The following is a 25,372-nucleotide window of genomic DNA, read 5'->3' as shown; positions in this document are numbered from 1 at the left end:
ACAGTACCTGGGGATGGGCCCCAAGTTTTGATAAGAGGATGTCCGGGGGCCTCTTTAGGCGAGAGGAGAGAGAGAGAGAGAGAGAGAGAGAGAGAGAGAGAGAGAGAGAGAGAGAGAGGGGGGGGGGGCGCTCCGGTTGATTCAGGGAAGAAGAATGCAGAGGAGGAGGAGGAGGAGCCGTGAAGACATAAGGAGCTCCATGCGTTGGCCTTCTAGGAACCAAATAAGCGTTCCCATTCCGAGGAGAGGGCTACGGAGAATAGAGGCACCGAGGGGGGAGCCTGGTGTTTTTAGGGGCTCGGTTTCAGAGCTCTCTCTCTTTCCAGGGATCTGGTTTATCTCAGATGAAGGATGTGTGCGACTGCCTGGAATACAGCCTTATACTTCCAATTAATGACAGCAGAGGAAAAAGGCCTAGAGATGGGCTGTGGGAATAACATCAGCCACCCTCCCACTCTAATTTAGTCTTTGAAAAGCTTCCTCAGAGACAATATAATAAAAAGGAAAAATAAAGCTTTTGGTTTGTCAAATGTTCGTCCATTTTTTATTTGTGATGTGTTTTAGATTCAGATGTGAGATCACTCACTTCTGTATGACCCAAGCTAAATGAGTGATGGCCAAAATAGCCTAACAAACACACCACATATACAGTACAGATATAGGCACACGTTTAGGCCCATGGTGAAGACATGTCCCAACGTTAGGGGCCTTCAGATGCTCACACAATGCACACACTTATTCAAATCTATCTGCTGATAACACTCGGCCACAGCCCGGGGTGCTCAAGGCCAGGCAGGTTTTCTCGAGAAACCCCCACACCAGCCTTGACACACACAATTCGCTAGAAGAAAACACATAAGACTGATACACTCTGAAGGACATTACGCTCACTTGAAGCAGAACCTCTACAGAGGCGAAGCTCCGGACGACCTCAGCGCTGTTAGGGACTTAGACATTTTCTCTCGATCGATCTCTTACACTCTATAGCTCAGTATAACCTTTTTCACCTTACTAAATAAATCCGAGGCCCTCGTGCCGACAATTTTATCTCCTCTCCGTCTCAGTTTATCTGTTCAAGTAACTAGGCAGACTATTTATCCCAACATGGGCTAGGCTTCAAGGACAAAAAAATCAAGGTCTAGCTTCTTTTTAATCCCAAAACTTGTTAGAAAAGAGCAGTAGATGCATGGGGTTCCTATTCCTTTACTTTTAAAACTAAATTAGAACGAATAGAAATCATTAATACTGAAAACACCTCATGTTCAACGGAAGGCCTCGTTTCCAGAACTTCATCAGCTCCAAGGTGAGCTGAAACACACGAGTCAGGCCAGACGTGCTAACACGCTTACATAGCATGAAGTGGGGGTGTGGAGGCAGACCTCCATGGGGGTTGGGGGGGTTGGGTCTCCAGAGGTGAAGCTCAGGTGACCGTCAGCAAGGAGTGAGCCTGTTGTGCTAGAACGTTACACTGCAGACGCTATGAAACAAGGCGCATCTGGAGGTCATCTGAACACATCTTGCCACATATTAGAATCAGGTAAATCAAACGCTTAAGCACAACAATAAGTGCATTAATTTGAGTATCAAGTCAGCAAGTGTCAGCTTATGAACAAAGCCTCACTCAGAAAGAACAACCAGACACAGCAGAGTGACAGTTTATTATGAGATGCCTTTATTATTGTAATTTTTGGAATCCAGTGACACAGACACATGAAATGGTCCTATCCCTCTAGCGCCCCCTACTCCCCTACGGGGAGATTCACGCCCCCCACCCACCCCTCCCAACCGGGCCGCCGCCGGGGGTGAGTTTAAATTAAACAGAGATAACGGTAAAACGACACAGCCAGGTGCATTTCACTACCTCTCCACGTGCACTCTGAGGGGAGATACAGTTTAACGGAGAGAAACTACAGTGACTCGAAGAGAACAAAAAACAACCCCAAAAAACTGAGTGAGTGATCAATCAATACCACTTAAAAAATAGAGGAAAACGAAAAACAAAGAGCACATACAAGGCCTCCCGCCACGGTCCGGAAACATGGAGCCGTTTGGGGCTTGGGCGCCCCCCGGTGGCGGGCCGCGGAAAGGCAGAGAGAAAGACACGTAACGCTAGGTTCTACTGTTCCTATCCAACGACTCGGCTTAAATATGGAAGTGGAACGTTTTTAAGCTTTTCATACTCGACGTATTTTTTTATTATTTTGAATTCATTTTTCTTTATTTAACCATGTACTTTTTAGAGAGAATACACAAGTCTCGCTTAAAAAACAAAAACACAACCAATGGAAAGAGCTGTTCTAGTTAAAACCCCTTCCTCCTCCTCCTCCTCCTCCTCGCTGCGGTATCTAGGTAAAATATATAGCGGGGTCAGACGAGGCCAGGTCTCCCATCATGCACCTCTTCAGTCCTCGTCGCTGCCACTGGCCGAATGCTCCTGCAGAACAAAACAAAACGGCGAATGGGGTTAAGGACTGTGGCGGTTGATTTAGAACGATCACCGTGTGTGTCGGACCGTACCATTATGTCACTGCGGCGTACAGACCAAGCACAGAGCAAAGTACAGTAACACGCAGAGTTAAAAAACAGAGAAGACCTGTTTACGTATCAAAGCCGTGATGCAAATACCTTTATGCAATCCCTTAGGCCGTGAACTTATGAACTCAACGCAAGATCAAATATTATTAAAGTTCACACTTATGTAAAAAACTTTTTAAACTAGAAAAAAATACCATGCATATAACCAAAAAATGTAGGCATAAATAAAGTATAAAGTCTAGCCTCTTGTAAAACAATGAACAAATATCAAATATAAATTGACAAATCCCCCCTTATCATAAAAACTTTCACAATATAAATAACACCCCTTTAGGTACAGGACATGTAAACTAGACTCTTGGACAGTGTTTGTGTGTTTGGCTGTTCTGTTCTTTGAGACCCACGTCACTCCTGTGTCACTCTACCGGTCAACACGGCAGTGGTGACGCCACCGGCCGGACACACTGTGTCACGCAGAATAGCGACTTACTACAGCACAGCGTTCCATCCACGGACGTTGTGTCCAAAGTTTGTGTGTCTGAGTGAGTGAGTGTGTCTGAGTGAGTGAGTGAGTGAGCGTGCGTCTCTGAGGGAGTGAGTGTGTGTGTCTCTGAGGGAGTGTGTGTCTCTGAGGGAGTGTGTGTGTGTTGGTGCGTGTGTCTGAGTGAGTTTGTGTGTGTGTAGGCTTGGTGCGTGTCTCCCACCTCTTCCTGCTCGTCCTCGCTGTCGTCGTCGCTCACCACGGGTTTGGGTCGGGCTCCGCGACCTCGCCGCCGCTGGCTCTTCCCGCCTCGGTCGCCCTTCTCCTTCCTGCTCAGCTTGATCTTCACCTTCACCGAGCGAGCTGCAGGGAGAGAGCAACGGCGAGAGATACAAGGAGAGAGAGACATTGACAGAGAGACACAGACAGAGACGTAGAGACATTGACAGACACCGTTAGCTTTCTCTTCCAGGGTTAGCGGTTAGCGTGTGCCTCGGGGGGGCGGGGCCCCGGAGGTGCAGACCTGCGTGTGCGTGTGCGACTCTTACACTCACACTCAGACTCCGAGCCGTCGTCCACGTCGTCGTCATCCTCCTCGCTGTCCTCCCCCTCGCTGTCCTCCTCCTTCTCGATCTTCTGCCGCACGCTGGTGAACACCGACTGCAGCACGATGGAGTCCTCGTAGATCTGGGGTCAGGGGCCAAAGACAGCAGAGGTCAGGGGTCGCCCCCACCCGCCACACATGCGTACGTTCCTGGTCCTTCTAGGAAGCATCTCCTCGTACTGCCTTTCATTATCAAGGTCCGGTTTGTTCTATGTAGTGCTTTAGCTCTGCGACCATATAAGGAGACTAGGGGTCAACAGCTCAGCCCCCATCTAATTGGTTTGATTGGGGTCAATATGGAGCAAAGAGGGGGCCTTCTGGGGGGCTCTCGGGGTAGAGGGTCCCCTGGTGGGGGTCTGTACCACGGCGCCCCTCCAGGTAGAGGCTCCCCCTTTAGGTGTTGGTGTGGGGTCTGGTCGTGGGGTCTGGGTGGTGGTGGGCGGGTTTTCCCTGGTGATGGTTTGTGGTGGTGGGGGGTCTGGTTGGTGCTGGTGTGGACCAGGTGTAGGGTGGTGTTGTGGGGTCTGGGTGGTGGTGTTGTGGGGTCTGGGTGGTGTGGTGTGGACCAGGTGTAGGGTGGGGGTGTGGGGTACTAACCAGGGAGCCCTCCAGGTTGAAGGTCTGGGCGTTCTGACAGAGCAGCATCACGTCCTTCTCCAGGTCGTTCAGACTGCGGTACTTGTGGCTCCGGATCCTCTCCTGGACACAAAGGGGGAGGAGTCAGGGTAGGGAGAGCCAATCGGAGCGCAGAGAATACACAACATGTGACATAACCCAGAGGTGCCTTCAGCGAAACACAGAGTTATTACGAATCCCGACAACGTCACAATAGAGTGTGGAGTGGTATTTTTCTTTTTAACTATTTTAAATTGAACAGGAACCAGGAATTAGCTGACATCAACCAAGTAACCTTTACAGACAGGAAGCAACATAGGGGCGGGGCCAGGGTCACAGTCAGTAACCATTGGCCCTCAGGTTGGTGCAGTGCAGCCTACCTTGATCTTCCTGAAGTCCACGGGCTTGCGGATCAGCTCGTAGTACTCCGGCAGCTCCTTCCTGGAGGGCAGCTGGATGAACACCTCGCTCAGCTGGCGCCCGTTGGTGCTGGGGGGGAGACAGGTGGGAGGGGCTTAGCACGGGGCTGACCAATCACAGCGGGACTTCATGATGGAATGGCAATCCACATTAATTCAAACGAATTAATCCTCTATATAACCGTGAGTATAATTAATTGACCTGCATTGATGTTAATTAACATAAATCCCCATGATATGGGATTCTATGCTACACAAGATTACATATTATCATAACAGTTTTGAGCCGTATTCATTCACATCAATTGATGTTCATAAACATGAATTGATGTTCATAAACATGAATTGATGTTTATTAACCTTAATATGAATTCATCAATATGATTAACATGAATTGATGCTAAATACCATGGATTTATGTTAATTCACGTGAATAGGAATTTATCTAAGTTAATTAACATGAATTTATGCTAATCAACATGAATTGATGTAGATGAATCCTCTATAACAACAGTTTGAGTCATGAATTCATAAGAATTGATGTTAGTTAACATGAGTCCATATGAATACATCTTCCTCCTCCCCCTCACCCGTCCTTGTACTTGATGACGGCGTCCACGGTCTTCTTCATCTTCTTGGTGAGCGAGGGGGGGTTAGGGGTCAGCTTCTCCGCGGGGGGCCGGCCCCTCTTCTTGGCCTTCTTGCCGTCCTCGTCCTTGTCGCGGCCCCCCCCCCCGGCCCCCCCCGCTGGAGCCGGGCGTGGCGGGGCCCGCGTCGTGGTCACTGCGGTCCCTCTTCCTCTTGCGGGTGGTCTTCTTGTGGCGGACCTCCTCCTCCATGTCCTCCAGGTTCCCCTCCTCGATGGCCTGGGGGACAGGGGGGGGGAAGCGGTGAGGCAACGGGGCGGAGTGTGTTGCCGTGACAACGGCTGGACTCCCCTTACGGTTAACCGGCCAGCACCTCATCATAGACACCGTTTACATTTATTAGCTCAACCGTTTAATCATTTTTCATTGGTGGTGGAGTATACCTGTCCCCCCACAGGTGTTCAGGACCGGCCCTCCTCACCTCCCCCTGGCCCACTAGGACCCCCTGAGCCACTAGGACCCCCTAGGACCCCCTGAGCCACTAGGACCCCCTGAGCCACTAGGACCCCCTAGGACCCCCTGAGCCACTAGGACCCCCTGAGCCACTAGGACCCACTAGGACCCCTGAGCCACTAGGACCCCCTGGCCCACTAGGACCCCCTGACCCACTAGGACCCCCTGAGCCACTAGGACCCCCTGAGCCACTAGGACCCCCTGAGCCACTAGGATCCCTGAGCCACTAGGACCCCCTGAGCCACTAGGACCCACTAGGACCCCTGAGCCACTAGGACCCCCTGGCCCACTAGGACCCCCTGAGCCACTAGGACCCCCTGAGCCACTAGGACCCCCTGAGCCACTAGGACCCCCTGAGCCACTAGGACCCCCTGAGCCACTAGGACCCCTGAGCCACTAGGAACCACTAGGACCCCTGAGCCACTAGGACCCCCTGACCCACTAGGGCCCCCTGAGCCACTAGGGCCCCCTGAGCCACTAGGACCCCCTAGGACCCCCTGGCCCACTAGGGCCCCCTGACCCACTAGGACCCCCTAGGACCCCCTGAGCCACTAGGACCCCCTGGCCCACTAGGACCCCCTGAGCCACTAGGACCCCCTGAGCCACTAGGACCCCCTGGCCCACTAGGACCCCCTGGCCCACTAGGACCCCCTGAGCCACTAGGACCCCCTGACCCCCTAAAGCCCACTAGGACCCACTAGGACCCCTGAGCCACTAGGACCCCCTGGCCCACTAGGACCCCCTGACCCACTAGGACCCCCTGGCCCACTAGGACCCCCTGAGCCACTAGGACCCCCTGACCCACTAGGACCCACTAGGACCCCTGAGCCACTAGGACCCCCTGACCCCCTAAAGCCCACTAGGACCCACTAGGACCCCCTGAGCCACTAGGACCCCCTGGCCCACTAGGACCCCCTGACCCAACAGGACCCAGGTCCTCCTCACCTTGAGCCACTGCTTCTCGGTCAGCGAGTCGCTGTAGTCCACCTCCTTGCGCTGGCGCGAGCCGCGGCCGAACATCTTCTCCTCCTCCTCCTCGCAGGTGAGGCGCTCCACCTCGGCGTCGTCCTTCAGGATCCAGCTGGGCAGGTCGTCCTCCTCCATGAGGCGCGGCTTCCTCTTGGGGTTGCGGGCCTCCTCCCGCCGCCGGTCCAGGTCCATGCGCTGGGGGAGCGCGTGTACGTTAAGCAGACGCTTTCATCCACGGCAACTTACAACTAGAAAATGCATTTCCTGCAGAAAATGCGGTGAGTGCTGTAGTGCAAGGTGAGGTTGAAAATATTTTTTAATGAAGCCACATAGATTAAGACATAAAGAAACGCTAAATGGCTTAAATCAAGTGAAGGGATTTGAACAAAAGATCAAAAGTCTAAATGGAGTAAACAACGTAAACATGCACACCATTTAAGAAAAAGCAATGGTTGGAAACAAATAAAGTGACAGCTGAATGAAAAGCGCAAAGCAATGCTAAAAATGCAGACATGTAAAAATAATTGAACTGAAGTATCTGAAAGGTCAAGTGTGTGTGTTTGTGTGTGTGTGTGTGTGTGTGTGTGTGTGTGTGTGTGTGTGTGTGTGTGTGTGTGTGTGTGTGTGTGTGTGTGTGTGTGTGTGTGTGTGTGTGTGTGTGTGTGTGTGTGTGTGTGTCTTTAAGAGAATAGCAAGCTGGTGCGTGATTAAAAGTAGCCCAATAGAGCAGGAAAAACAGCCCAATTTGGCAACACTGCCTGAACGTCCTCCAAAAGTAGCCCAATCCAGCGGGAAAAACCGCCCAATCTGGCAACACTGCTGAACGTCCTCACGCTCCAGTGTCAACGTAAATCAATGAGACCAACTGAAAACTAAGCCGGTATGAAACTAAAACTGTGATTCTGAAGAAAGTTTAAATGATATCGAAATTCCGTTTAGATATTATTGAAGATAATTATTGAAGTGTGCAGATTTGTTGAACAAAGATAAACGGTTGAAAATTGATTAAGTTACGTCTTAAACAGTTGAAGTACCCATTGACTCCCTTGTTAAAAAAAATATAGTATTTTAAAATAGAACAAAAGTATAAAATATTTAAAAAATCTCAAAAGAAGCGCGTGATTCCAAGCTATTCTGAACATCTTAAAATTTTAATTGATTCTCTAGGTGAAAAATTGAGGAAGGAGATAGGTCCCAAAGTTTGTAGAGAATAATAAAGAGGAAAGAAAGAAAGAATAAAACTTATGAAGAACAATAGTTGAGCGCTGCATGCAGCCCTCACCTAATAAGTACATTTGTCAGAAGAAAGAGAAACAACAATATATTTCGGTACAGTAAGGATGTTCATAGAACAAAGTGCCAAGCACTAACAATCACTAGGTTAACCCATTCCCCGTTTAAAACAGAGATAGCATTACGTAGCATCTTATCCTAGTACTAATTATCAGGTGCTAAGTGCCATAAGTGGGCACATTAAGTGCCAGGAACAAACAAGTAAATAACAAAAAAGTGGAAGCGTTGAAAGGACTATTTTTGGTGTCATGCTTTGCGGCCACTATGTAGCTCATTCTCTGGGCCTGTTTCCTTCTGTGCCCTTGTTGTGTATTTATATTTGAATATATGACGACGCTTTCCATTCATGGAACCAAATATTCAAATTCAATGGCGCTATGGACAGCCCCTATACAATTATGATCAGGAAAATCATTACCTTTTCTATAAATAATGTTTGATGTTTGCATCCAATGTATATCATATATCATAATGAGAACTTCTGAATAAGATCAGAAACAGACAGGACGAAGTGGGCGATCAACACTGACCATGAACAGCTCGAACTCCTCCTCGCTCCTGGCGATCATCTGGTTGACGGTCTCGTCGTCGGGGACCTCGTCTTCCTCCTGAGGAGCACAGAGAGGAGGAGCAGAGGGTGAGGACCAGAGACGCGCTGAGGGCGCCGCAAGGCTGAATGATTCAAAGATGATGCACGGCATTCTTTAAACGTTTGTTTATCAAAGATGGAAGGCCATTAAAGGGTGTTTACATAGTCACTTGGTTTCGGCGCCTTGGTTTGGTGCTAAAGGAGAGGAGAATTTACAAAAATACAACATGAAAAGGTGTTCAACCAAAGACAAACGGGAATATGACAAAGAAGGAAGATAAGAGAGAGAGAGAGAGAGAGAGAGAGAGAGAGAGAGAACGGGGGAGAGGGGGGAGGAAGGTGAGAGAACCGACAGGGGAGGGAGGGGGGGAGAGATGGACAGAGAGAAGGAGGCGGGGGGGGGGACTTAAACACAAGGGGGGTCCAAACGAGGTTTTGAACGCAGAGGAAGAGCGAGGAGGAAGGAACAAGAGAGAGAGAGAGAGAGAGAGAGAGAGAGAGAGAGAGAGAGAGAGAGAGAGAGAGAGAGAGAGAGAGAGAGAGAGAGAGTAAAAAAGGGCTGGGGTGGTGCACGGGGGCCGTGATGTGGGCGGGGCCGGCGGGTGGCACCCACCCACGGCCCCCCCGTGCGGCCGCCCACCCCCCCCTGCCCCCCGGTCCCGACCTCGTCCTGCTCCTCCGTCTCCAGGATGGCCTGCAGGAAGGCACGGCGCTCGCAGCCCGACGACTTCTGGTCGAACATGCCGGCCTGGATGACCTTCTGGTCCACGTTCAGCTTGTACTTGGCCGCCGCCAGGATCTTCTCCTCCACGCTGTTGACCGTGCACAGCCGCAGCACGCGCACCTCGTTGGTCTGCCCGATGCGGTGGGCGCGGTCCTGGGCCTGCAGGTCCTGGGGGGCCGGGCAGAGGGGGAGGGTTAGCGGGGGGAGGTACGGGGTTGGTGCTGTGTGAGGTGACACTTTATTTGACCCCCTTTTGTGGTGAAATGAGGTTACACTGATCTGAGCGACGATAGAACTTATGCACACACACACACACACACACACAGAGTGGCCATCTTCTGGGTGCAGGTGCTCAGAACATAGCGGCCATCTTAGAGCCATCTTGGTCCTAAAGACCTTGCGAGTGTGAGTCCCTGAGTGAGTTTGTGCGTGTGTGGATGTCCGCTTGTGTCCGTGTGAGTGTGTGGGGAAGTGTGAGAGTGTGTGTATCTGTGCCTCCGTGGGTGTCCGTCTGTCTGTCTGTGTTGTTCCCTTGTACGTTGGTTACCGTGCATGTTTCCCGTGAGTGTCTATAGAGTGTGTCGTGTCTATAGAGTGCTGTATGTGTGTGTTACCTGGTGGGGGTTCCAGTCAGAGTCATAGATGACCACGGTGTCGGCCGACTGCAGGTTGAGCCCCAGGCCTCCGGCGCGGGTACTCAGCAGGAACACAAAGTACTCTGAGGCCGGGTCGTTGAAGGTCTTCAGCAGCATCCCGCGGTCCTCCGCCTTGGTGGTTCCTATGGAGACCAGGACGAAGAGGAGGAGAGTCAGACACACGGGAGGATGCTATCACAGTCGCCACGGGAGCGGTTCTGGTTTTTTAAAGACCCATGACGTTAAAGAGCAGGTAAGGGGTCTTGATCAAGGATGCAAGGAAGGTGGACTTTAGGGGGATCAGACCCAGAACCTTATGATAGAACCTTGCGATTGAAGTCGTGTGCTAGAAAGTGTCTGCTTTGACTCGCTTTGCGAGTCAAAGCAGACACTTTCTAGCACACGACTTCAACCGTAGGCTTTTAAATGTTCAGTGAGTGAGTGAGTGAGCGTGTGTTACCTGGTGGGGGTAAATGCGGCCATTTAATGACGTAGTTTGCGCTTGTGTTTTATTGCCCTTGTAAAGTGATCTCCCGTGAGGTCGGTACCTAACCTAAATCCCACCTCTTTTAGATCAGTGTGTGTTGCCTCACCGTCCAGACGCAGGTACTTGAAGCTGCGGTAGGCAAAGTAGTCCTCCATGATGGTCATGAGGGAGGTCATCTGACAGAAGAGCAGCACCTTGTGGTTGGTGGCCCGCAGCTTGGGCAGGATGCGGTCCAGCAGCTCAAACTTCCCGGAGGACCGGAACAGGTCCGGCCTGGGGGAGAGGGAGGCACTGGGGTTAGTACAGTCGGGGTGAGAGACATCGGCACCGAGATGGGGGTGGGGGGGTCCGGGGGGAGTAAGAGAGAGAACACATACCCGCTCACCACTCCTCCAGAATACCCAAGATGCTCGGAGAAGGATTCCTGCGGACAGAACACAAGAACAGCACTTTAAACTGGGAACTACACGTTTTTGAACGTGCTCATGGCTTGTTGCTAGTCATGGTAACAGCTAACTACAGCACACGTGCTAACAGATGATTACACCAGACTCCCTCGTGGCTAGCTGCTGATGCTACAGTGGTTGGCGGTTAGCGTTACCTCGATGTGCTGGAACATGTAGGGGTGGTTGCAGATCTTCCTCAGCTGCATGATGGTGTTCATCAGGGTCTTGGTGCCGCCCTTACCCTGCAGAGACCAAACACAGACAGGAATTAGACTAACCAACCAGGGGTTAACTCACCCAACCAAGAGTTTAGCTAACCCCACCAGGAGTTGGACTAACCCAACCAGGAGTTAACTAACCCCACCAGGTCCCCAACCTGAGTCCCCCCCACCTGACCTCAGAGCTAGTCTCTGGTCTCCCCCTGACCTCAGAGCTGGTCTCTGGTCTCCCCCAGAGCTAGTCTCTGGTCTCCCCCTGACCTCAGAGCTGGTCTCTGGTCTCCCCCAGAGCTGGTCTCTGGTCTCCCCCTGACCTCAGAGCTGGTCTCTGGTCTCCCCCTGACCTCAGAGCTGCTCTCTGGTCTCCCCCTGACCTCAGAGCTGGTCTCTGGTCTCCCCCAGAGCTAGTCTCTGGTCTCCCCCTGACCTCAGAGCTGGTCTCTGGTCTCCCCCAGAGCTGGTCTCTGGTCTCCCCCTGACCTCAGAGCTGGTCTCTGGTCTCCCCCTGACCTCAGAGCTGGTCTCTGGTCTCCCCCTGACCCCAGAGCTGGTCTCTGGTCTCCCCCTGACTTCAGAGCTAGTCTCTGGTCTCCCCCTGACTTCAGAGCTGGTCTCTGGTCTCCCCCTGACCTCAGAGCTGGTCTCTGGTCTCCCCCTGACCTCAGAGCTGGTCTCAGCCCAGCGGTCTGGTCTCTTCCTGACCTCAGAGCTGGTCTCTGGTCTCCCCCTGACCTCAGAGCTGGTCTCTGGTCTCCCCCTGACCTCAGAGCTGGTCTCTGGTCTCCCCCTGACCTCAGAGCTGGTCTCTGGTCTCCCCCTGACCTCAGAGCTGGTCTCTGGTCTCCCCCTGACCTCAGAGCTGGTCTCTGGTCTCCCCCTGACCTCAGAGCTGGTCTCTGGTCTCCCCCTCTCACCTTCTTGTCCTTCTCCGAGCCGTCGGTGAGCAGGACGCCCTTGGCCTGCATGTGGCGGTAAAGGACCCTCTGGAGCGCCGACATGTCACACTTGATCACGTACTCCACCTGGAGGCAGGGAGGGGGGGGGTCAGGCACACACACACCGACACTGTCTCGTATAATACAGCAACAAATATACATGAGTGAATGAATGGATGATTGGATTAGTGAATGGCATGATAAGAGTGAATGAATGACTGAGTGAGCGGTTGAATGAATGAATGACAGTGAAGGGGTGCATGAGTGATTGAATGAAGGAATGAGTGAGTGAAGGGGTGGACAAGTGAATGAATGAATGAATGAGTGAATGAGTGGAAGCGTTGAGTACCTTCTCAGGCAGCTGGGCCTCCACCTCCTTCTTGAGCCGACGCAGCAGGAAGGGGCGGAGCACCTTGTGGAGACGGCGGATGATCAGGATGGTCTCCTCCTCGTTCAGGTCCACCTAGTGGGGGGGCAACAATATGTTATGACGAGCTGAGGCTGGGAGCCTCTCAGACACCAGATAATGGCTACTCTAAAATCTCTGGGATAGGAATCGGAACAACTATCGTACCATTAGATAAAGGCCTACAGCATTATCCAGTGGATCCCTTAAAGTGGATTCGGTGTCAATAGTTCTGGATGAAAGCGTTAACCGAACGAGGGCCCACCTTCTCCCCGGTCACTTTAAGGTTCCCTTGAGGTTGATTTGGTCTCAATAGTTAACTCAGGGCCCACCTTCTCCCCGGTCACTTTAAGGTTCCCTTGAGGTTGATTTGGTCTCAATAGTTAACTCAGGGCCCACCTTCTCCCCGGTCATGGCGAACGGGGCGTTGAACCACTGCTCGAAGGTGTTGCAGCTCTTGAAGATGGTGGGCAGCAGGAAGTTGAGCAGCGCCCAGAGCTCGGGCAGCTTGTTCTGCAGCGGCGTGCCGGTTAGCAGCAGGCGGCGCGGCGCCAGGTAGTGCGTGTTCAGCACCTGGGTCAGCTTGCAGTGGTGGTTCTTCATGCGGTGGCCCTCGTCCACGATCATGTACTTCCAGCGCAGCTGGGGACGGCAGGGAGCAGCGGTTAGTCAGAACGGGAAGGGCTTCATGGTGCACTCATCAGGGGAACGACATGGGAACACTCATGTCGGATGGGGTTGGGAATCACTGGGAATGTCCTGGGAATAAACCAGGAATTTTGTGGGAGTACACGGGGAATACACTGGGAACGTTTGGGGACCACACTGGGAATGCCGTGGGAATACACTGAGGTTATCTTTGGAATACACTGGGAATGTTGTGGGAGTACAATAAGAACACTAACCCTTTTTGAGACCACTTTTGGAGTACATTGAATATCCTGGGATAACACTGAGAATATACTGGGAATTTCCTGGGAATACACCAGGACTACAGTGGGAATGTCCTGGGCGTGCCGGCTCTCACCTTGGCCAACACCTGCTTGTCCTTGATGATGTACTCGTAGGTGGTGAGCAGCACGTTGAACTTGCCGCTGCGCAGGATGGGGATGAAGGCTCGGCGGGCGGCGGGGGAGCCCTTGAGGAGAGACACAGCGTCGTCATGGAGACCGGGCCACGTTAGACGGAGACACAGCGTTGTCATCGAGACCGGGGTACGGGCTCAATTCACTTAGCGGCCAGTTTTAAATGCTAGTCGTGTGGGAAAACTGAAAGCAGAATCCTGCTTTCAGTTTCACCACCCAGCGCTCGGAACCAAGAGAGCCCCTCGGTGAAGGAGGCACGTTGTCACGACGACAGCAACATGAGGACCATAGAGACCAGGGGACTGACAATAACACTAATGACAAATAGTGAGCTACAACCAGGGGTGGTGTTACTGAGACGAGGGGGGGCGGGGGGCGCTGGCACACCCACCTTGTAGGAGACCTTGATGACGGACGGAGCCCACTTGTCAAACTCATACACCCAGTTGGACAGCGTTCTGAGAGAGACAGAAACAGAGACATGAGGAGAGAGAGAGACCGAGACAGAGAGAGACAGAAAGAGAGGTACAAAAGTATGTAGCTAATTTGTCCTAAAGAGTAATTGAACAGTATAAATTGCGCTGGATAGGATTGCTATTAGCCCACTGGCGTTAGCGTCTGACTGCGCGGCGCGGGGACTCACGAGAGCGGCACGATGATTAGGAAGGGCCCGTTGATGCGCTTGTGCTCCATGAGGTACGTGATGAGGCCGATGGTCTGGATGGTCTTCCCCAGCCCCATCTCGTCAGCCAGGATCCCGTTCAGGTTGTTGTTGTACAGAGACACCAGCCACTCCAGGCCTTTGACCTGCAGGCAGAGGAGAGACAGGATAGAGAGTAAGTACTGGTCACAGAGACACCGGCCACTCCAGACCCTTCCCCTACAGACACAGAGAGGAGAGAGAGACAGTTAGTACTGGGGCGGGATGCAGAGACACCAGCCACTCCAGGCCCTTCACCTACAGAGATAGAGAGGAGAGACAGTTAGTACTGGGGCGGGATGCAGAGACACCAGCCACTCCAGGCCCTTCACCTACAGACACAGGGAGGAGAGACAGTGAGTACTGGTCATAGAGACACCAGACATTCAAGGCCACAAAAACCATACAGATACACCTGTAACGATGTGGATACACCTGTAACGATTCACTGCGGTTCAATGCTGATTCGATGGAGGCCATGTTCTATACAATGCGATACATTCAATAGACCAATGGCCGAGCTATGTACATTCCACCATGGCGGCTGCGTTGCCGTGGCGGCTGCGTTGCCGTGGCGGCTGCGTTGCCGTGGCGGCTGCGTTGCCATGGCGACGGCGGCGTACCTGGTACTGTTTGAGCATCCCGTTAATGAGCAGCGTGGACTGCTTCTCCACGTGCTCGGTGACGGCGTGGGCCACGGCGTAGTAGGACTGCAGGCCGCGCTCGAAGGACGCAGAGCTGTACTCATCATCCACGTCCTGCTTGGCGTGCCTGGAGAGAGGGAAAGAAAGAAAGAGAAAGAATAATTGATCCGTTTATCCACAAAGCCTTTGAATACAATGTTCAGCAAACAAAAAAAGGAGGCTCATTGACTTGACGTAAAATATAAAAAGATCATTACCAGTCTATCCCGCTTCGTAGTTCTAGTACCTACTTAGAACTCAGCATTGTGCAGCGTCTTATCCTAGCTATCTTTGTCGTATACGGGGAATGGGTTAACCTAGTGATAGTTAGTGCTTGTCACTTGGTTCTACAAACATCCTTACTGTACCGACAGAGATATATTGTTGTTTCTCTTTCTTCTGACAAATGGACTCATTATAAGTTGCTTTGGATAAAAGCGTCTTGTGAAACGCCCTACATGTAAACGTAAAGGCATCGAATCTCCCAAACTGTTTTCATGGTTGACGTTTAACTTTCTTAACTACAGTGAATTGGTCATTTGTCCTCCAAGAGGTTTTCTGCTAAGCAGGAACATGGAGGGAGGGGGGGGGGGCACTGGGGGTCAGGGGTCAGGGTGTCAGGCCTCTTACTCGATGATGTGGCGGACGTCCACCTCGGACACCTCCTCCACGTCAGGGTCGGGGATCTTCTTCTTCTCCTCCACGGGGGCGACAGTGGGCGGGGGCGGTGGCGGCGGCGGCGGCGGCGGGATCTCCTCCTCCTCCTGGGGGGGGGGGGGGGGGGGAGCAGAGGGACGTTAGCGTCATAACCTCACCGACATACCGCTCACCTGTGGTGGTGGTGGTGCTGATGCTGGTGTTGCTAGGCGACCGTTACCTCGTCGTCTTCCTCCTCTGAGCTGGAGCCCTCGCTGTCGGAGCGCGGAGCCACCTCGTACCTGAAGAGATAGAGAGGAGAGAGAGGAGAGAGAGAGGAGAGAGAGGAGAGAGAGGAGAGAGAGGAGAGAGAGAGGAGAGATGGAGGTAGAGGAGAGAGAGGAGAGAGATGGAGGTAGAGGAGAGAGAGCGGAGAGATGGAGGGAGAGGAGATGGAGAGAGAGGAGAGAGAGGAGAGAGAGAGGAGAGATGGAGGTAGAGGAGAGAGAGCGGAGAGATGGAGGGAGAGGAGATGGAGAGAGAGGAGAGATGGAGGGAGAGGAGAGAGAGAGGGGAGAGATGGAGGGAGAGGAGAGAGAGAGGGGAGAGATAGGAGGAGAAGAGATGGTTTAACATTTGTTGTTGTCCTACCCAGGGCTCATCTCGGTGTTATCGTACGGTGTGTATAGAGTGTGTATAGAGTATGTATCAGAGTGAGAGAGAGGGGTTTCCTACCCAGGGTTCATCTCACTGCTATAGTACTGTGTGTATAGAGTGTGTATATGTGTGTATTCCTACCCAGGGTTCACCTCAGTGTTATAGTACTGTGTGTACTATAGAGTGTGTATTCATCGCGGTTCATCTCAGTGTTGTAGTACTGTGTGTACTATAGAGTGTGTGTGTGTGGGTGTATTCGTACCCCGGGTTCATCTCCAGCCAGGTCTCCAGCTGCCCAGCCTTGGGGGCGTCCATCCCAGTGAGGATCTTCCCACTGTCCACGTGGACCAGCTTCACTGGGAGGTCGCTCATCTGACTGGTCTCATCCAGCGGCTTGGGGGGGGGGGGGGGGGGGGGGGGGGGGGGTTATAAAGCAGTAATTCACTCATGTTCTGCTAACTGATCTACCATTCGTGATATAACTGCTATACTAATACCACGGAAATAATAAGACGCTGCCGCACATTCATTGTAACCTAACCTCCACCCACCCCCCACCTTCCCCCAGTAGTCCTACCTCTCCGTCGGGGCCCAAGGCAGCACCTCCTTCTGGGTTCTCCGGCTTCTAAACAACAACAACCAAACAAACAGAATCAGAGACACGGTTTATAATTGCACCTAAACAGGCTGTCATGTTGACATTTAGTTTGGCATTTACCACTCGTATTGTGCATAACATTTATAATACATTTCTTATTAACTACAACAAAAATATTATAATAGATTATTTTTCCCATTCTTGTACCAAAGTCAAAATGAACTTTATTGTTAACAGGGGACCGAAATTGCGTTTCCCCATACTCCAAATGTGCAAGTAATATTTTAGCACCCAGATGTTAGAAGAGCAGCAGTAATCATGTGACCCGCGCCGCAGACCCTGAGCTGAAAGTTCACCTTCTTCTTCTTCTTCTTTTTCTTCTCCTTGAGCGCCTGCACGGCCTTGTGGGCGCGGACCAGCTCCGTGAGGTTGGCCACGTACTCGTCCGTCTGCTGCAGCAGGTAGGCCAGACGCTTGTCCTTCTTCTGGTCGATCAGCTTCCTGTAGCCCTCCTCGTCCTCCGCCTGAGACACGCAGCACGCAGGGTTAGAGGATGAGCCCAAGAACACGTCCTCCTTACATAGGGAGGTCTCCTTCCCTTTACCGCCCCTGTCCTCCATTTAACATCAAGCTCCTCCCACTACTGCCTGACCGGTAGGCATCTTAGCTTAGCTTCTTAGCTTAGCATCTGCTTGAGCCTTGTGATGTCACATCAAAATGATTCATTACGTGGGTAGTAGTGTTGATACAGTCAACCTTTAGTAATCAATCGTAAAAGGATTGATCTATTGTGGAGTTATTGTGTTTGAAACTGCCCATTTCTCATGAAGATGTGGCAGACAAAGTATATTTACGTTGATTAAGATTTTTACTACAACGCCCATGAGACTTCTGAAAATGGCAGTATCGACAACAAGGAATCATGCGCAGAGCTAGGGAGGAGCCTAGGTGTGGGGAGTCTAAGTGAGACGTGCCTGATTCAAAGGAACCGAAGTGGGAGGAGTTTATTGGATGATTTTAATACTTTGTTTGTATGTGAGGTATAGCTGGGCGATTAATCAATTTTTTATCGTAATTCGAATTTATTGTTTAGGACGATTTTTAAATAAGAAAATCGATTATTTTTTCAAAATAAGTAAAATATCAAAGTGAGGGTGTAGATTTTGCCTTAAGTCTGTTAAAACAAAAAGCACAACCCATTTACTCCAACATCCTAAACTGAGACATGCAGCAGAGTCGAAGATGTGTCATTCATTTTTGCTTTTGTTAATCATTGTTATTCTTCAAATAAAATCCAAACTTAAAAAATATATATGTTTGTCATTCATAGAAAAAAGAAAAATAGATAAAAATCAATTATCGGGTTTGGTTTGAACATTTCTGAGGTTTTATTTTTAGGCCAAATGGCCCAATCCTAACGTGAGGGATCCATTAGCAGTCTTAACGAGGGACTTAAAGAGCAGAACGAAGTCGGAGTTAAAGAACAGAACGCAGTCTCTCACCATGAGCCTCCTCATCCTCTCCTTCTCGATGCGCTCGTTCTCCTTCTTCTGCTCCCGCTCTGTGTTGGCGTGGTAGGTGGCCACGGCCTTGGTGGCCTTCTGGATCTTCCCGGTAATGGAGCGGTGGTACTCCTTGAAGTCCTTGGCATGCTGCAGGATGCTGTTGAGGTATTCCTGGGGACAGGGCAGAGGGGTTAGCGCCATACAGGTCCAGCTACCAGGACCCCCACGCTTTGCCCCGCTGGTTCTCCCTGACAGACCACAGAGTTAGAGCCTTTTGGCCGTGTGGTGGGGGGGTGGTACCAGGACTCATCACGGCCATTATGATCAGTGATAATCAATTAGCAACCATAACATGATTGACATCTTGACCAATATCAGGGATGCAAACACATGTATGACAAAAAAAGAGAGCGCTCCCCAAAGTCGGAAAAAATATGACGGCGTAATATCCTATTAACATGAGAAGGCCTATGCTATATGCTTTAATAAATAGGAAATTCAATTTAGTATATACTGCTTCATAAGAGACAGACGGACAGACAGCACCAGCTAATCTTAAGCAAAAAGATTGTGAATACCTTTATTTATGTGGCAGTGATCTCATCCCGTGGTGTAGCCTACCACATCCACTTAGTTAAACAAGTAATCAAAGTTATCTGAAAACTAGTAGGTACTTGTCCACAGCGTCCCCAGTGAATCGATTCCTACCCTGTCGGAGACCCTCTCCGTAGCTCTACGTGCGCATGCGCATCCAATATTTAACCATCCGCCGATGACACAGATCCGAAAAGAAACTCTTCGGATCTGCATGAACCACACAGGTCCCCAAAATCTATGATAAAAAAGCGACTCGCGCCAAAAAGCGGGCCGTTTGCATGTCTGCAATATGTCGTTGGTCTATATGAGGCCTTCACGTCTACTACCGGCAAGGGGATCGAACCCAGAGTCTTTAAAGCCCTGAAGGTGGAACTCCTTAACCACCACAGAATCCCGCGCTGCTCATTGTGCTCTGGGCTAGAGTCTGCACACAAGTCTCTACATTAGCTTCTGTGTGTGTTCATGTATGCGTGTGGGTACATCCTGTGCGCCAGAGTGCATCTATGAGAGGATCTGTGGCCCCAGGAGCCTCAGGCCTACCTGGTGTTTCTGGCGCCGCTTCCTCTCCTGTTCGATCTTCTGCTGTTTCTCCAGCTTCTCTGTGATGCGCGCCTCCCTCAGGGACTGCCGCTTGCTGCGCTTGTAGGCCTTGGCGTTCAGCGCCGTCTCCAGCGCCGTGTCGCGACGCATGCAGACCACCACCTCCTGCCTCAGCTGGGGACGGAGACACAGGGAACACGTTCACACGGCTGCACCGCGCCCGTTACAGAACAGACCAACACACATCGAATCCCCGACATTAGGATAGAGAAGGAGGCGGTGAAGGAGAAGGAGGCGGTGAGGGGAGGAGCGTTAGAAGGGGGGAGAAGGGCGGAGGAGAGAGGGTTGGAGGACAGTTGAAAGGGGAAGACAGTGTGGGGGTGGAGGCAGAATAAGGGAGCGAGAGAGAGTCTTCCCTCGAGGAGCGCTGAGGAGAGTTTGGGCCGCCTGCAGACAGGTGAGAGGCCAGACGGAGAGAAGAGGGAGAGAGGTCATAGGGCGTGGCTCACCTGTCTCTGGAAGTTGAGCAGGCGCAGGGCCTTGAGCTCGATGTTGGCCTTGGTGCGCAGGTCTCCGGCCAGCGAGCCGGGCAGGTGCTCCAGCTCCTGGATGCGGTGGGCGATGCGGGCCTGCAGCCTACAGAGAGAAACACAGGGTCAGGCACAGCCCCACACAGCGCGGATCGGAGGGAAGATCCACTGTCCCTTGTAATTCTTAACCACGCATATTACTGCACTCAATGCATGTTCAGTGTGTCTTTCATTCTCTGCATAATTCCCCTTGGAGTAATTAAGAATATTGTCTCATCTATATTGTTCAGGCTCTTATGAGCATGGGAAATGAAGTTGATTTGAGGGGTAAACTTAAGACTTCATCAGGGGTGGTCTAGTCAGGGTGTGTGTGACGAGTGGGACGGCTAGGGTCAGGTCGAGTCAGGGTGTGTGTGACGAGTGGGACGGCTAGGGTCAGGTCGAGTCAGGGTGTGTGTGACGAGTGGGACGGCTAGGGTCAGGTCGAGTCAGGGTGTGTGTGACGAGTGGGACGGCTAGGGTCAGGTCGAGTCAGGGTGTGTGTGACGAGTGGGACGGCTAGGGTCAGGTCGAGTCAGGGTGTGTGTGACGAGTGGGACGGCTAGGGTCAGGTCGAGTCAGGGTGTGTGTGACGAGTGGGACGGCTAGGGTCAGGTCGAGTCAGGGTGTGTGTGACGAGTGGGACGGCTAGGGTCAGGTCGAGTCAGGGTGTGTGTGACGAGTGGGACGGCTAGGGTCAGGTCGAGTCAGGGTGTGTGTGACGAGTGGGACGGCTAGGGTCAGGTCGAGTCAGGGTGTGTGTGACGAGTGGGACGGCTAGGGTCAGGTCGAGTCAGGGTGTGTGTGACGAGTGGGACGGCTAGGGTCAGGTCGAGCCAGGGTGTGTGTGACGAGTGGGACGGCTAGGGTCAGGTCGAGTCAGGGTGTGTGTGACGAGTGGGACGGCTAGGGTCAGGTCGAGTCAGGGTGTGTGTGACGAGTGGGACGGCTAGGGTCAGGTCGAGTCAGGGTGTGTGTGACGAGTGGGGTCATGGAGGGGGCTGAGGGCGGGGGCCTCACCTGTACTCGCGCTCCTGCAGCACCTCCACGGGGTCCAGGCCCCGGGGCTTCTGGATGGGGGTGACGCGGTTCTGCTTCTGGTGCAGCATCATTGGGGGGGGCTGGGCGGGCTGCCCCGGGGACTGGGTCTGGGGGGGCATGACGGGGGAGGCGGCCGGGGGCACCGAGGGGGGCGCGGGGGAGGGCCGGCCCGTGGGCTGGGGGGGGATCAGCTTCTGGGGGGCGCTAGACGGGGCCGCGGCGTTCACCATGGGGCCTGGGGAGAGAGACGGCCATTGACAGGTCATTATTATTAACAGGTCATTATTAACAGGTCATTATTTGGTTTATAAACATGGTATTATAGACAGTAGTATTATTGAATACACTGCTAGACTTTACCGTTATATAGGGACATCGTTGACTAGTCCTTCATAAACAGGTTATTAACAGGTTATTATTAACGGTTACATTATTTGGTTTATAAACATGGTATTATAGACAGTAGTATTATTGAATACACTGCTAGACTTTACCGTTATATAGGGACATCGTTGACTAGTCCTTCATAAACAGGTTATTAACAGGTTATTATTAACGGTTACATGATTTGGTTACAAACATGGCATTATAAACAGTAGTATTATTTAATACACTGCTAGACTTTACCGTTAAATAGGGACATCTTTGACTAGTCCTGATGCAGATTGATATATTTAAATGTGTGTTCTACAAACAAACATTATTCTTTCTGAAAGCCAGCATTTCGACTTGTAATTCTTCCTAAATCTCCAATGACATAAGCAGATCATTGTATGATATAATTACTTTTTCTTTAATCCATAACCTTCGTTAACCGTTATCAATTAGACGGTCTCTGTTCACGTTGGTGTGAATGTCATTAATCATCAGAACAAAATGGCTGCTCCACAGTAGTCTTCACTCTATCTCCCCCCCAGTCCCGTACCTTCAGGCCACTGCTTGGGGGGCCCGTTGGTGGGGGGCCCCTGCATCCCTGGGGGGACGCCCGCGGGCCCTGGGGGAGGCATGTTGGGACCCTGCATACCTACAGACCAAACAGAACTGCTTTACTTCACTGTCTGGATGCATGCTCCACCCACGACACTTACACCACCTCGCCACCAGGGGGCTCCCATACACAGATACAGAGCTGGTATTTTAACCACTCTGACTGCAACCATTACATTAATCAATATTAAATCAACTCAAAACAATCTTCATAAAAAAAAAACGAGGTTATAAAGTTGACTAAATGTTGAAATAACAGCTTTATTCTAAAAATGTATTCTTTTCCCATTTATCTGATGCTTTTCATCTAAATATGATCATTAAGTAGAAAGTAGGGGTTAGGACATCTTGCTCAAGCCGGCCATTATTTAGACTGGAAACACTGGGGTTCAACTGGGCGTTTAAGAACTGGACCATCTTGCCCCACCATGATACTTTATAATAAACAAACAAGGCCTAGGGTACTTTAGAATAAAGCACGCTGTCGCCACTGTTTCCATTTCTGCTGCTGCTACACCTGTCCTCTAAAGTGGTGAACTCCTCTCTGATGCTACTCTAAACCGCTGGCTGTAAGTGGGCCCCGTCCCTCCAGCTCACCGTGGGGTCTGTTGTAGTTGGGCTGCCCCGGCCCCGGCCCGGGCCCCGTTCCGGCCCCTGGGCCTGTGGTGGGGGGCATGCTGGGCATGGGCTGCTGCTGCTGCTGCATGCCGGGCATGGGCCTCTTGCCCTGCACCGCCATCTGGAGGTGCTCCGGCAGCGGCTGGCTGCGCGCCAGCATCTTGTAGGCCATGATCTGCGCCCGCAGCTGGTGCAGCTGGTTCTGGTTGAAGGGGGTGGGGCCTCCGGGGGCCCCGCCGGGCCCCGCCACGGGCCCTCCAGGTCCGCCGGCGACCGGGGGCCCACCACCGCCACCTCCTCCGCCGCCGCCGCCGCGGTTCTGCTGGCCCATGGGGGGGCCGGGGTCCCCGCCGCCCTCCATGGGGCCCGAGCCGGGGCCGGACTGGCCCCCGGGCATCATGGGGCCAGAGGGGGGCCCGTTGGCGGGGCCGGGGCTGGGGGCGTGCTCCGAGCCCCCCAGAGGAGAGGGGTAACCTGGGGGGGGTGGACGAGACACATGGCCACACTCAGCCACGAAGCAACAGACTGGAATACAGTCCCTTTAATATTAGTGAATACAGATATAGATGTGATGTTGACACAACAAGAACTGCCTTAAGGGTCAACGGACATGGGGATATTGACAAAGGTGTGTGGAGGCTTAAGCTGTGACTCAATGCGCTCTCTCTATCGCTTCCTCTCTCTCTCCCCGTGTGCGTCTCTCTCTCTCTCTCTCACTCTGAGTGAGCATGGCTCTAAGACAGCAACAGCTGCTTCTGTTGTTTGGCGGAAAGGCGGAAGTCCACCCTTCTCTTTAAAGCCACGCCCCCTTTTTTATGTCCCCACCTCCTTCACTCTGCGCATGGATCAAACCAGTGGAGGAAGTAGAGAAACCGGCTGGATGGCTTTGAACCAAGTGCACACATGTACACACACACATGCACACAACGATAGCTGTGGCTGATGTATGAACTACTTGGTGTTCAGAGACACATTAGATCCGACCAGATAAATACTATCAAAAACTAAAACGGTGAAACCATTCTTGAATGTTCAATGATCCAATTAAGTGTAGTAACTGTCCTTAATTGTGCACATCTGAGCACTCAGCCTCCTGTTCCTGAGTATGTCAGTATTGTATCCTCAATAACTGGACGTTGTGTTATGTGACACAACAACATCGACCCCTACAGGTCAGCCTATTAGGGGTGTGGTCAAACTAAAGATAGATAAAGTGTAGAGAAGCCCTGTTAGGATGCAACAGGACCACAGTCAATAAAAATCAACAAGTTGAACACACACGGGTATTGATGGAAATGTAATACAGTGCTGCGTGTGTTTGTTAGTTAGGTAGGTAGGGGTATGCACTCTGTGTGTGCATTAGGTAGGTGTGTGTGTGTGTGTCCTAGGTAGGTGTGTGTATGCGTGTGCGTTAGATAGGCGTGTTTGTTTGTGTGAGTGATAGGTGTGTGTGTGTGCGTGTTAGGCATGCATGCGTATGCGTGTTAGGTGCGTGTGTGTTTGTGTGTACTGGGTGTACCTTGGGAGTGCTGGTCCATGGGGCTGGGCGGGGGTCCCATGCCGCTGTGGGGTCCGGGCCTCATGCCCATGCCCTTCATCTGGCTGTAGCGGGGGTCGTCAGGCATCCCCTTCTCATGCATGCCCTCCATCGGCTGGGGAGGAACGCACGGTTACTGTCACCTGGCAACACGCAGCATCACTGGCTACCACGGCAACGGGCTTATGAACTTACTCTAGTATAACTACTCTTTTCAAATGTTATTCTGTACAATACTCCTCCACAAGAAACACACCTGTTTGAATCCAATATACAAATATCTGGCACTTAAAAATAGGACTTAGTTTTATAGTTGTGTGTCTTATCCTAGCGGTCTTTGTTGTAATGCCCTAAATATAAATATACATGTAAATATACAGTCGACAAAAACTTTCATGGTTTTCCAGGAGTTTGGTTGTTGTTGTTGTATATTAAGGTCATGGCACACAGAAGAACAAATGGTTCTGCATGTTGTTTGATATAATCCAATCTGCAAAGCACGCTTGGATGTGTTTTAATGTAGAACGTATAAGAAGTGGTACTTTAACGTGTGGGCGGCCATGTTGATACGACGGCTAACTGGGAGACTAGAAACCCTGTCCTGCTTTCTGACTGGGAACTTTTAGTTTCTCTCCTCAGAAGACAGAATTCCCAGTTAGGATCTTTCACAAGCCCCGGCCGTGGAGATAAGTCGAGAGATAGACCAGACAAGAGAGAGACGAGAGAGAGACCAGACGAGAGCGAGACAGGACGAGAGATACCAGACGAGAGAGACAGGATGAGAGAAACCAGAAGAGAGACACTAGACAAGAGAGAGACCAGACAGGAGCAGGGAGACAGGTCGAGAGTCTTACCTTGTGCATCTGGTGCATGTTCTCCTGTGGGTACCCCGAGGGGCCCTGGGGTGGGTGGGGGTGTCCAGAGCCTGGGGGCCCCGGGCTGGGGCCCATCATGCTGTGGGCCGATCCCGGAGAAGGACCGGGGCTGGGGCCCATCATGGCTCCTGGCGAGGGCCCCGGGCCGGGCGAAGGGCCCGGCCTGGGAGTCCCTCCCATGGGGGGGTCGGGGGTAGACATCTCTCAGCAGAGACGGAGGGGCGGGTTGACAGCAGTCGAGTACTACTACTGCGATGGGACAGAGAGGCAGTGAGGGTTAAGTATTAC

The 25,372-nt window shown here is 51.9% G+C and overlaps 1 protein-coding gene across 1 annotated transcript in view; it reads right to left on the bottom strand.

Moving 5' to 3' along the window:
• Positions 1 to 1,784: 1,784 nt before the first annotated feature.
• Positions 1,785 to 25,372, bottom strand: part of smarca4a (SWI/SNF related BAF chromatin remodeling complex subunit ATPase 4a) — a 24,883-nt gene continuing 1,295 nt past the window's right edge. Inside the window, 35 exon segments of the mRNA XM_079746413.1 lie at positions 1,785 to 2,434; positions 3,240 to 3,379; positions 3,565 to 3,703; positions 4,218 to 4,319; positions 4,616 to 4,724; positions 5,245 to 5,385; positions 5,387 to 5,520; positions 6,700 to 6,918; positions 8,547 to 8,624; positions 8,768 to 8,800; positions 9,270 to 9,497; positions 9,944 to 10,107; positions 10,558 to 10,724; positions 10,829 to 10,875; positions 11,053 to 11,139; positions 12,030 to 12,137; positions 12,400 to 12,513; positions 12,856 to 13,098; positions 13,484 to 13,594; positions 13,933 to 13,999; positions 14,185 to 14,348; positions 14,865 to 15,012; positions 15,555 to 15,688; positions 15,802 to 15,862; positions 16,480 to 16,610; positions 16,795 to 16,842; positions 17,172 to 17,339; positions 18,318 to 18,491; positions 19,458 to 19,631; positions 19,967 to 20,093; positions 21,047 to 21,302; positions 21,993 to 22,091; positions 22,652 to 23,146; positions 24,192 to 24,324; positions 25,064 to 25,333. Coding sequence (XP_079602539.1) covers positions 2,402 to 2,434; positions 3,240 to 3,379; positions 3,565 to 3,703; positions 4,218 to 4,319; positions 4,616 to 4,724; positions 5,245 to 5,385; positions 5,387 to 5,520; positions 6,700 to 6,918; positions 8,547 to 8,624; positions 8,768 to 8,800; positions 9,270 to 9,497; positions 9,944 to 10,107; positions 10,558 to 10,724; positions 10,829 to 10,875; positions 11,053 to 11,139; positions 12,030 to 12,137; positions 12,400 to 12,513; positions 12,856 to 13,098; positions 13,484 to 13,594; positions 13,933 to 13,999; positions 14,185 to 14,348; positions 14,865 to 15,012; positions 15,555 to 15,688; positions 15,802 to 15,862; positions 16,480 to 16,610; positions 16,795 to 16,842; positions 17,172 to 17,339; positions 18,318 to 18,491; positions 19,458 to 19,631; positions 19,967 to 20,093; positions 21,047 to 21,302; positions 21,993 to 22,091; positions 22,652 to 23,146; positions 24,192 to 24,324; positions 25,064 to 25,285 — 4,998 coding nt within the window. The 5' untranslated portion in view covers positions 25,286 to 25,333 and the 3' untranslated portion in view covers positions 1,785 to 2,401.

The sequence above is a fragment of the Pollachius pollachius genome, assembly GCF_949987615.1.
Source record: "Pollachius pollachius genome assembly, chromosome: 11".
NCBI lineage: Eukaryota > Metazoa > Chordata > Actinopteri > Gadiformes > Gadidae > Pollachius > Pollachius pollachius.
Note: the sequence above shows the minus strand (reverse complement) of the source record. Positions and strands in the feature narration are given on the sequence as shown.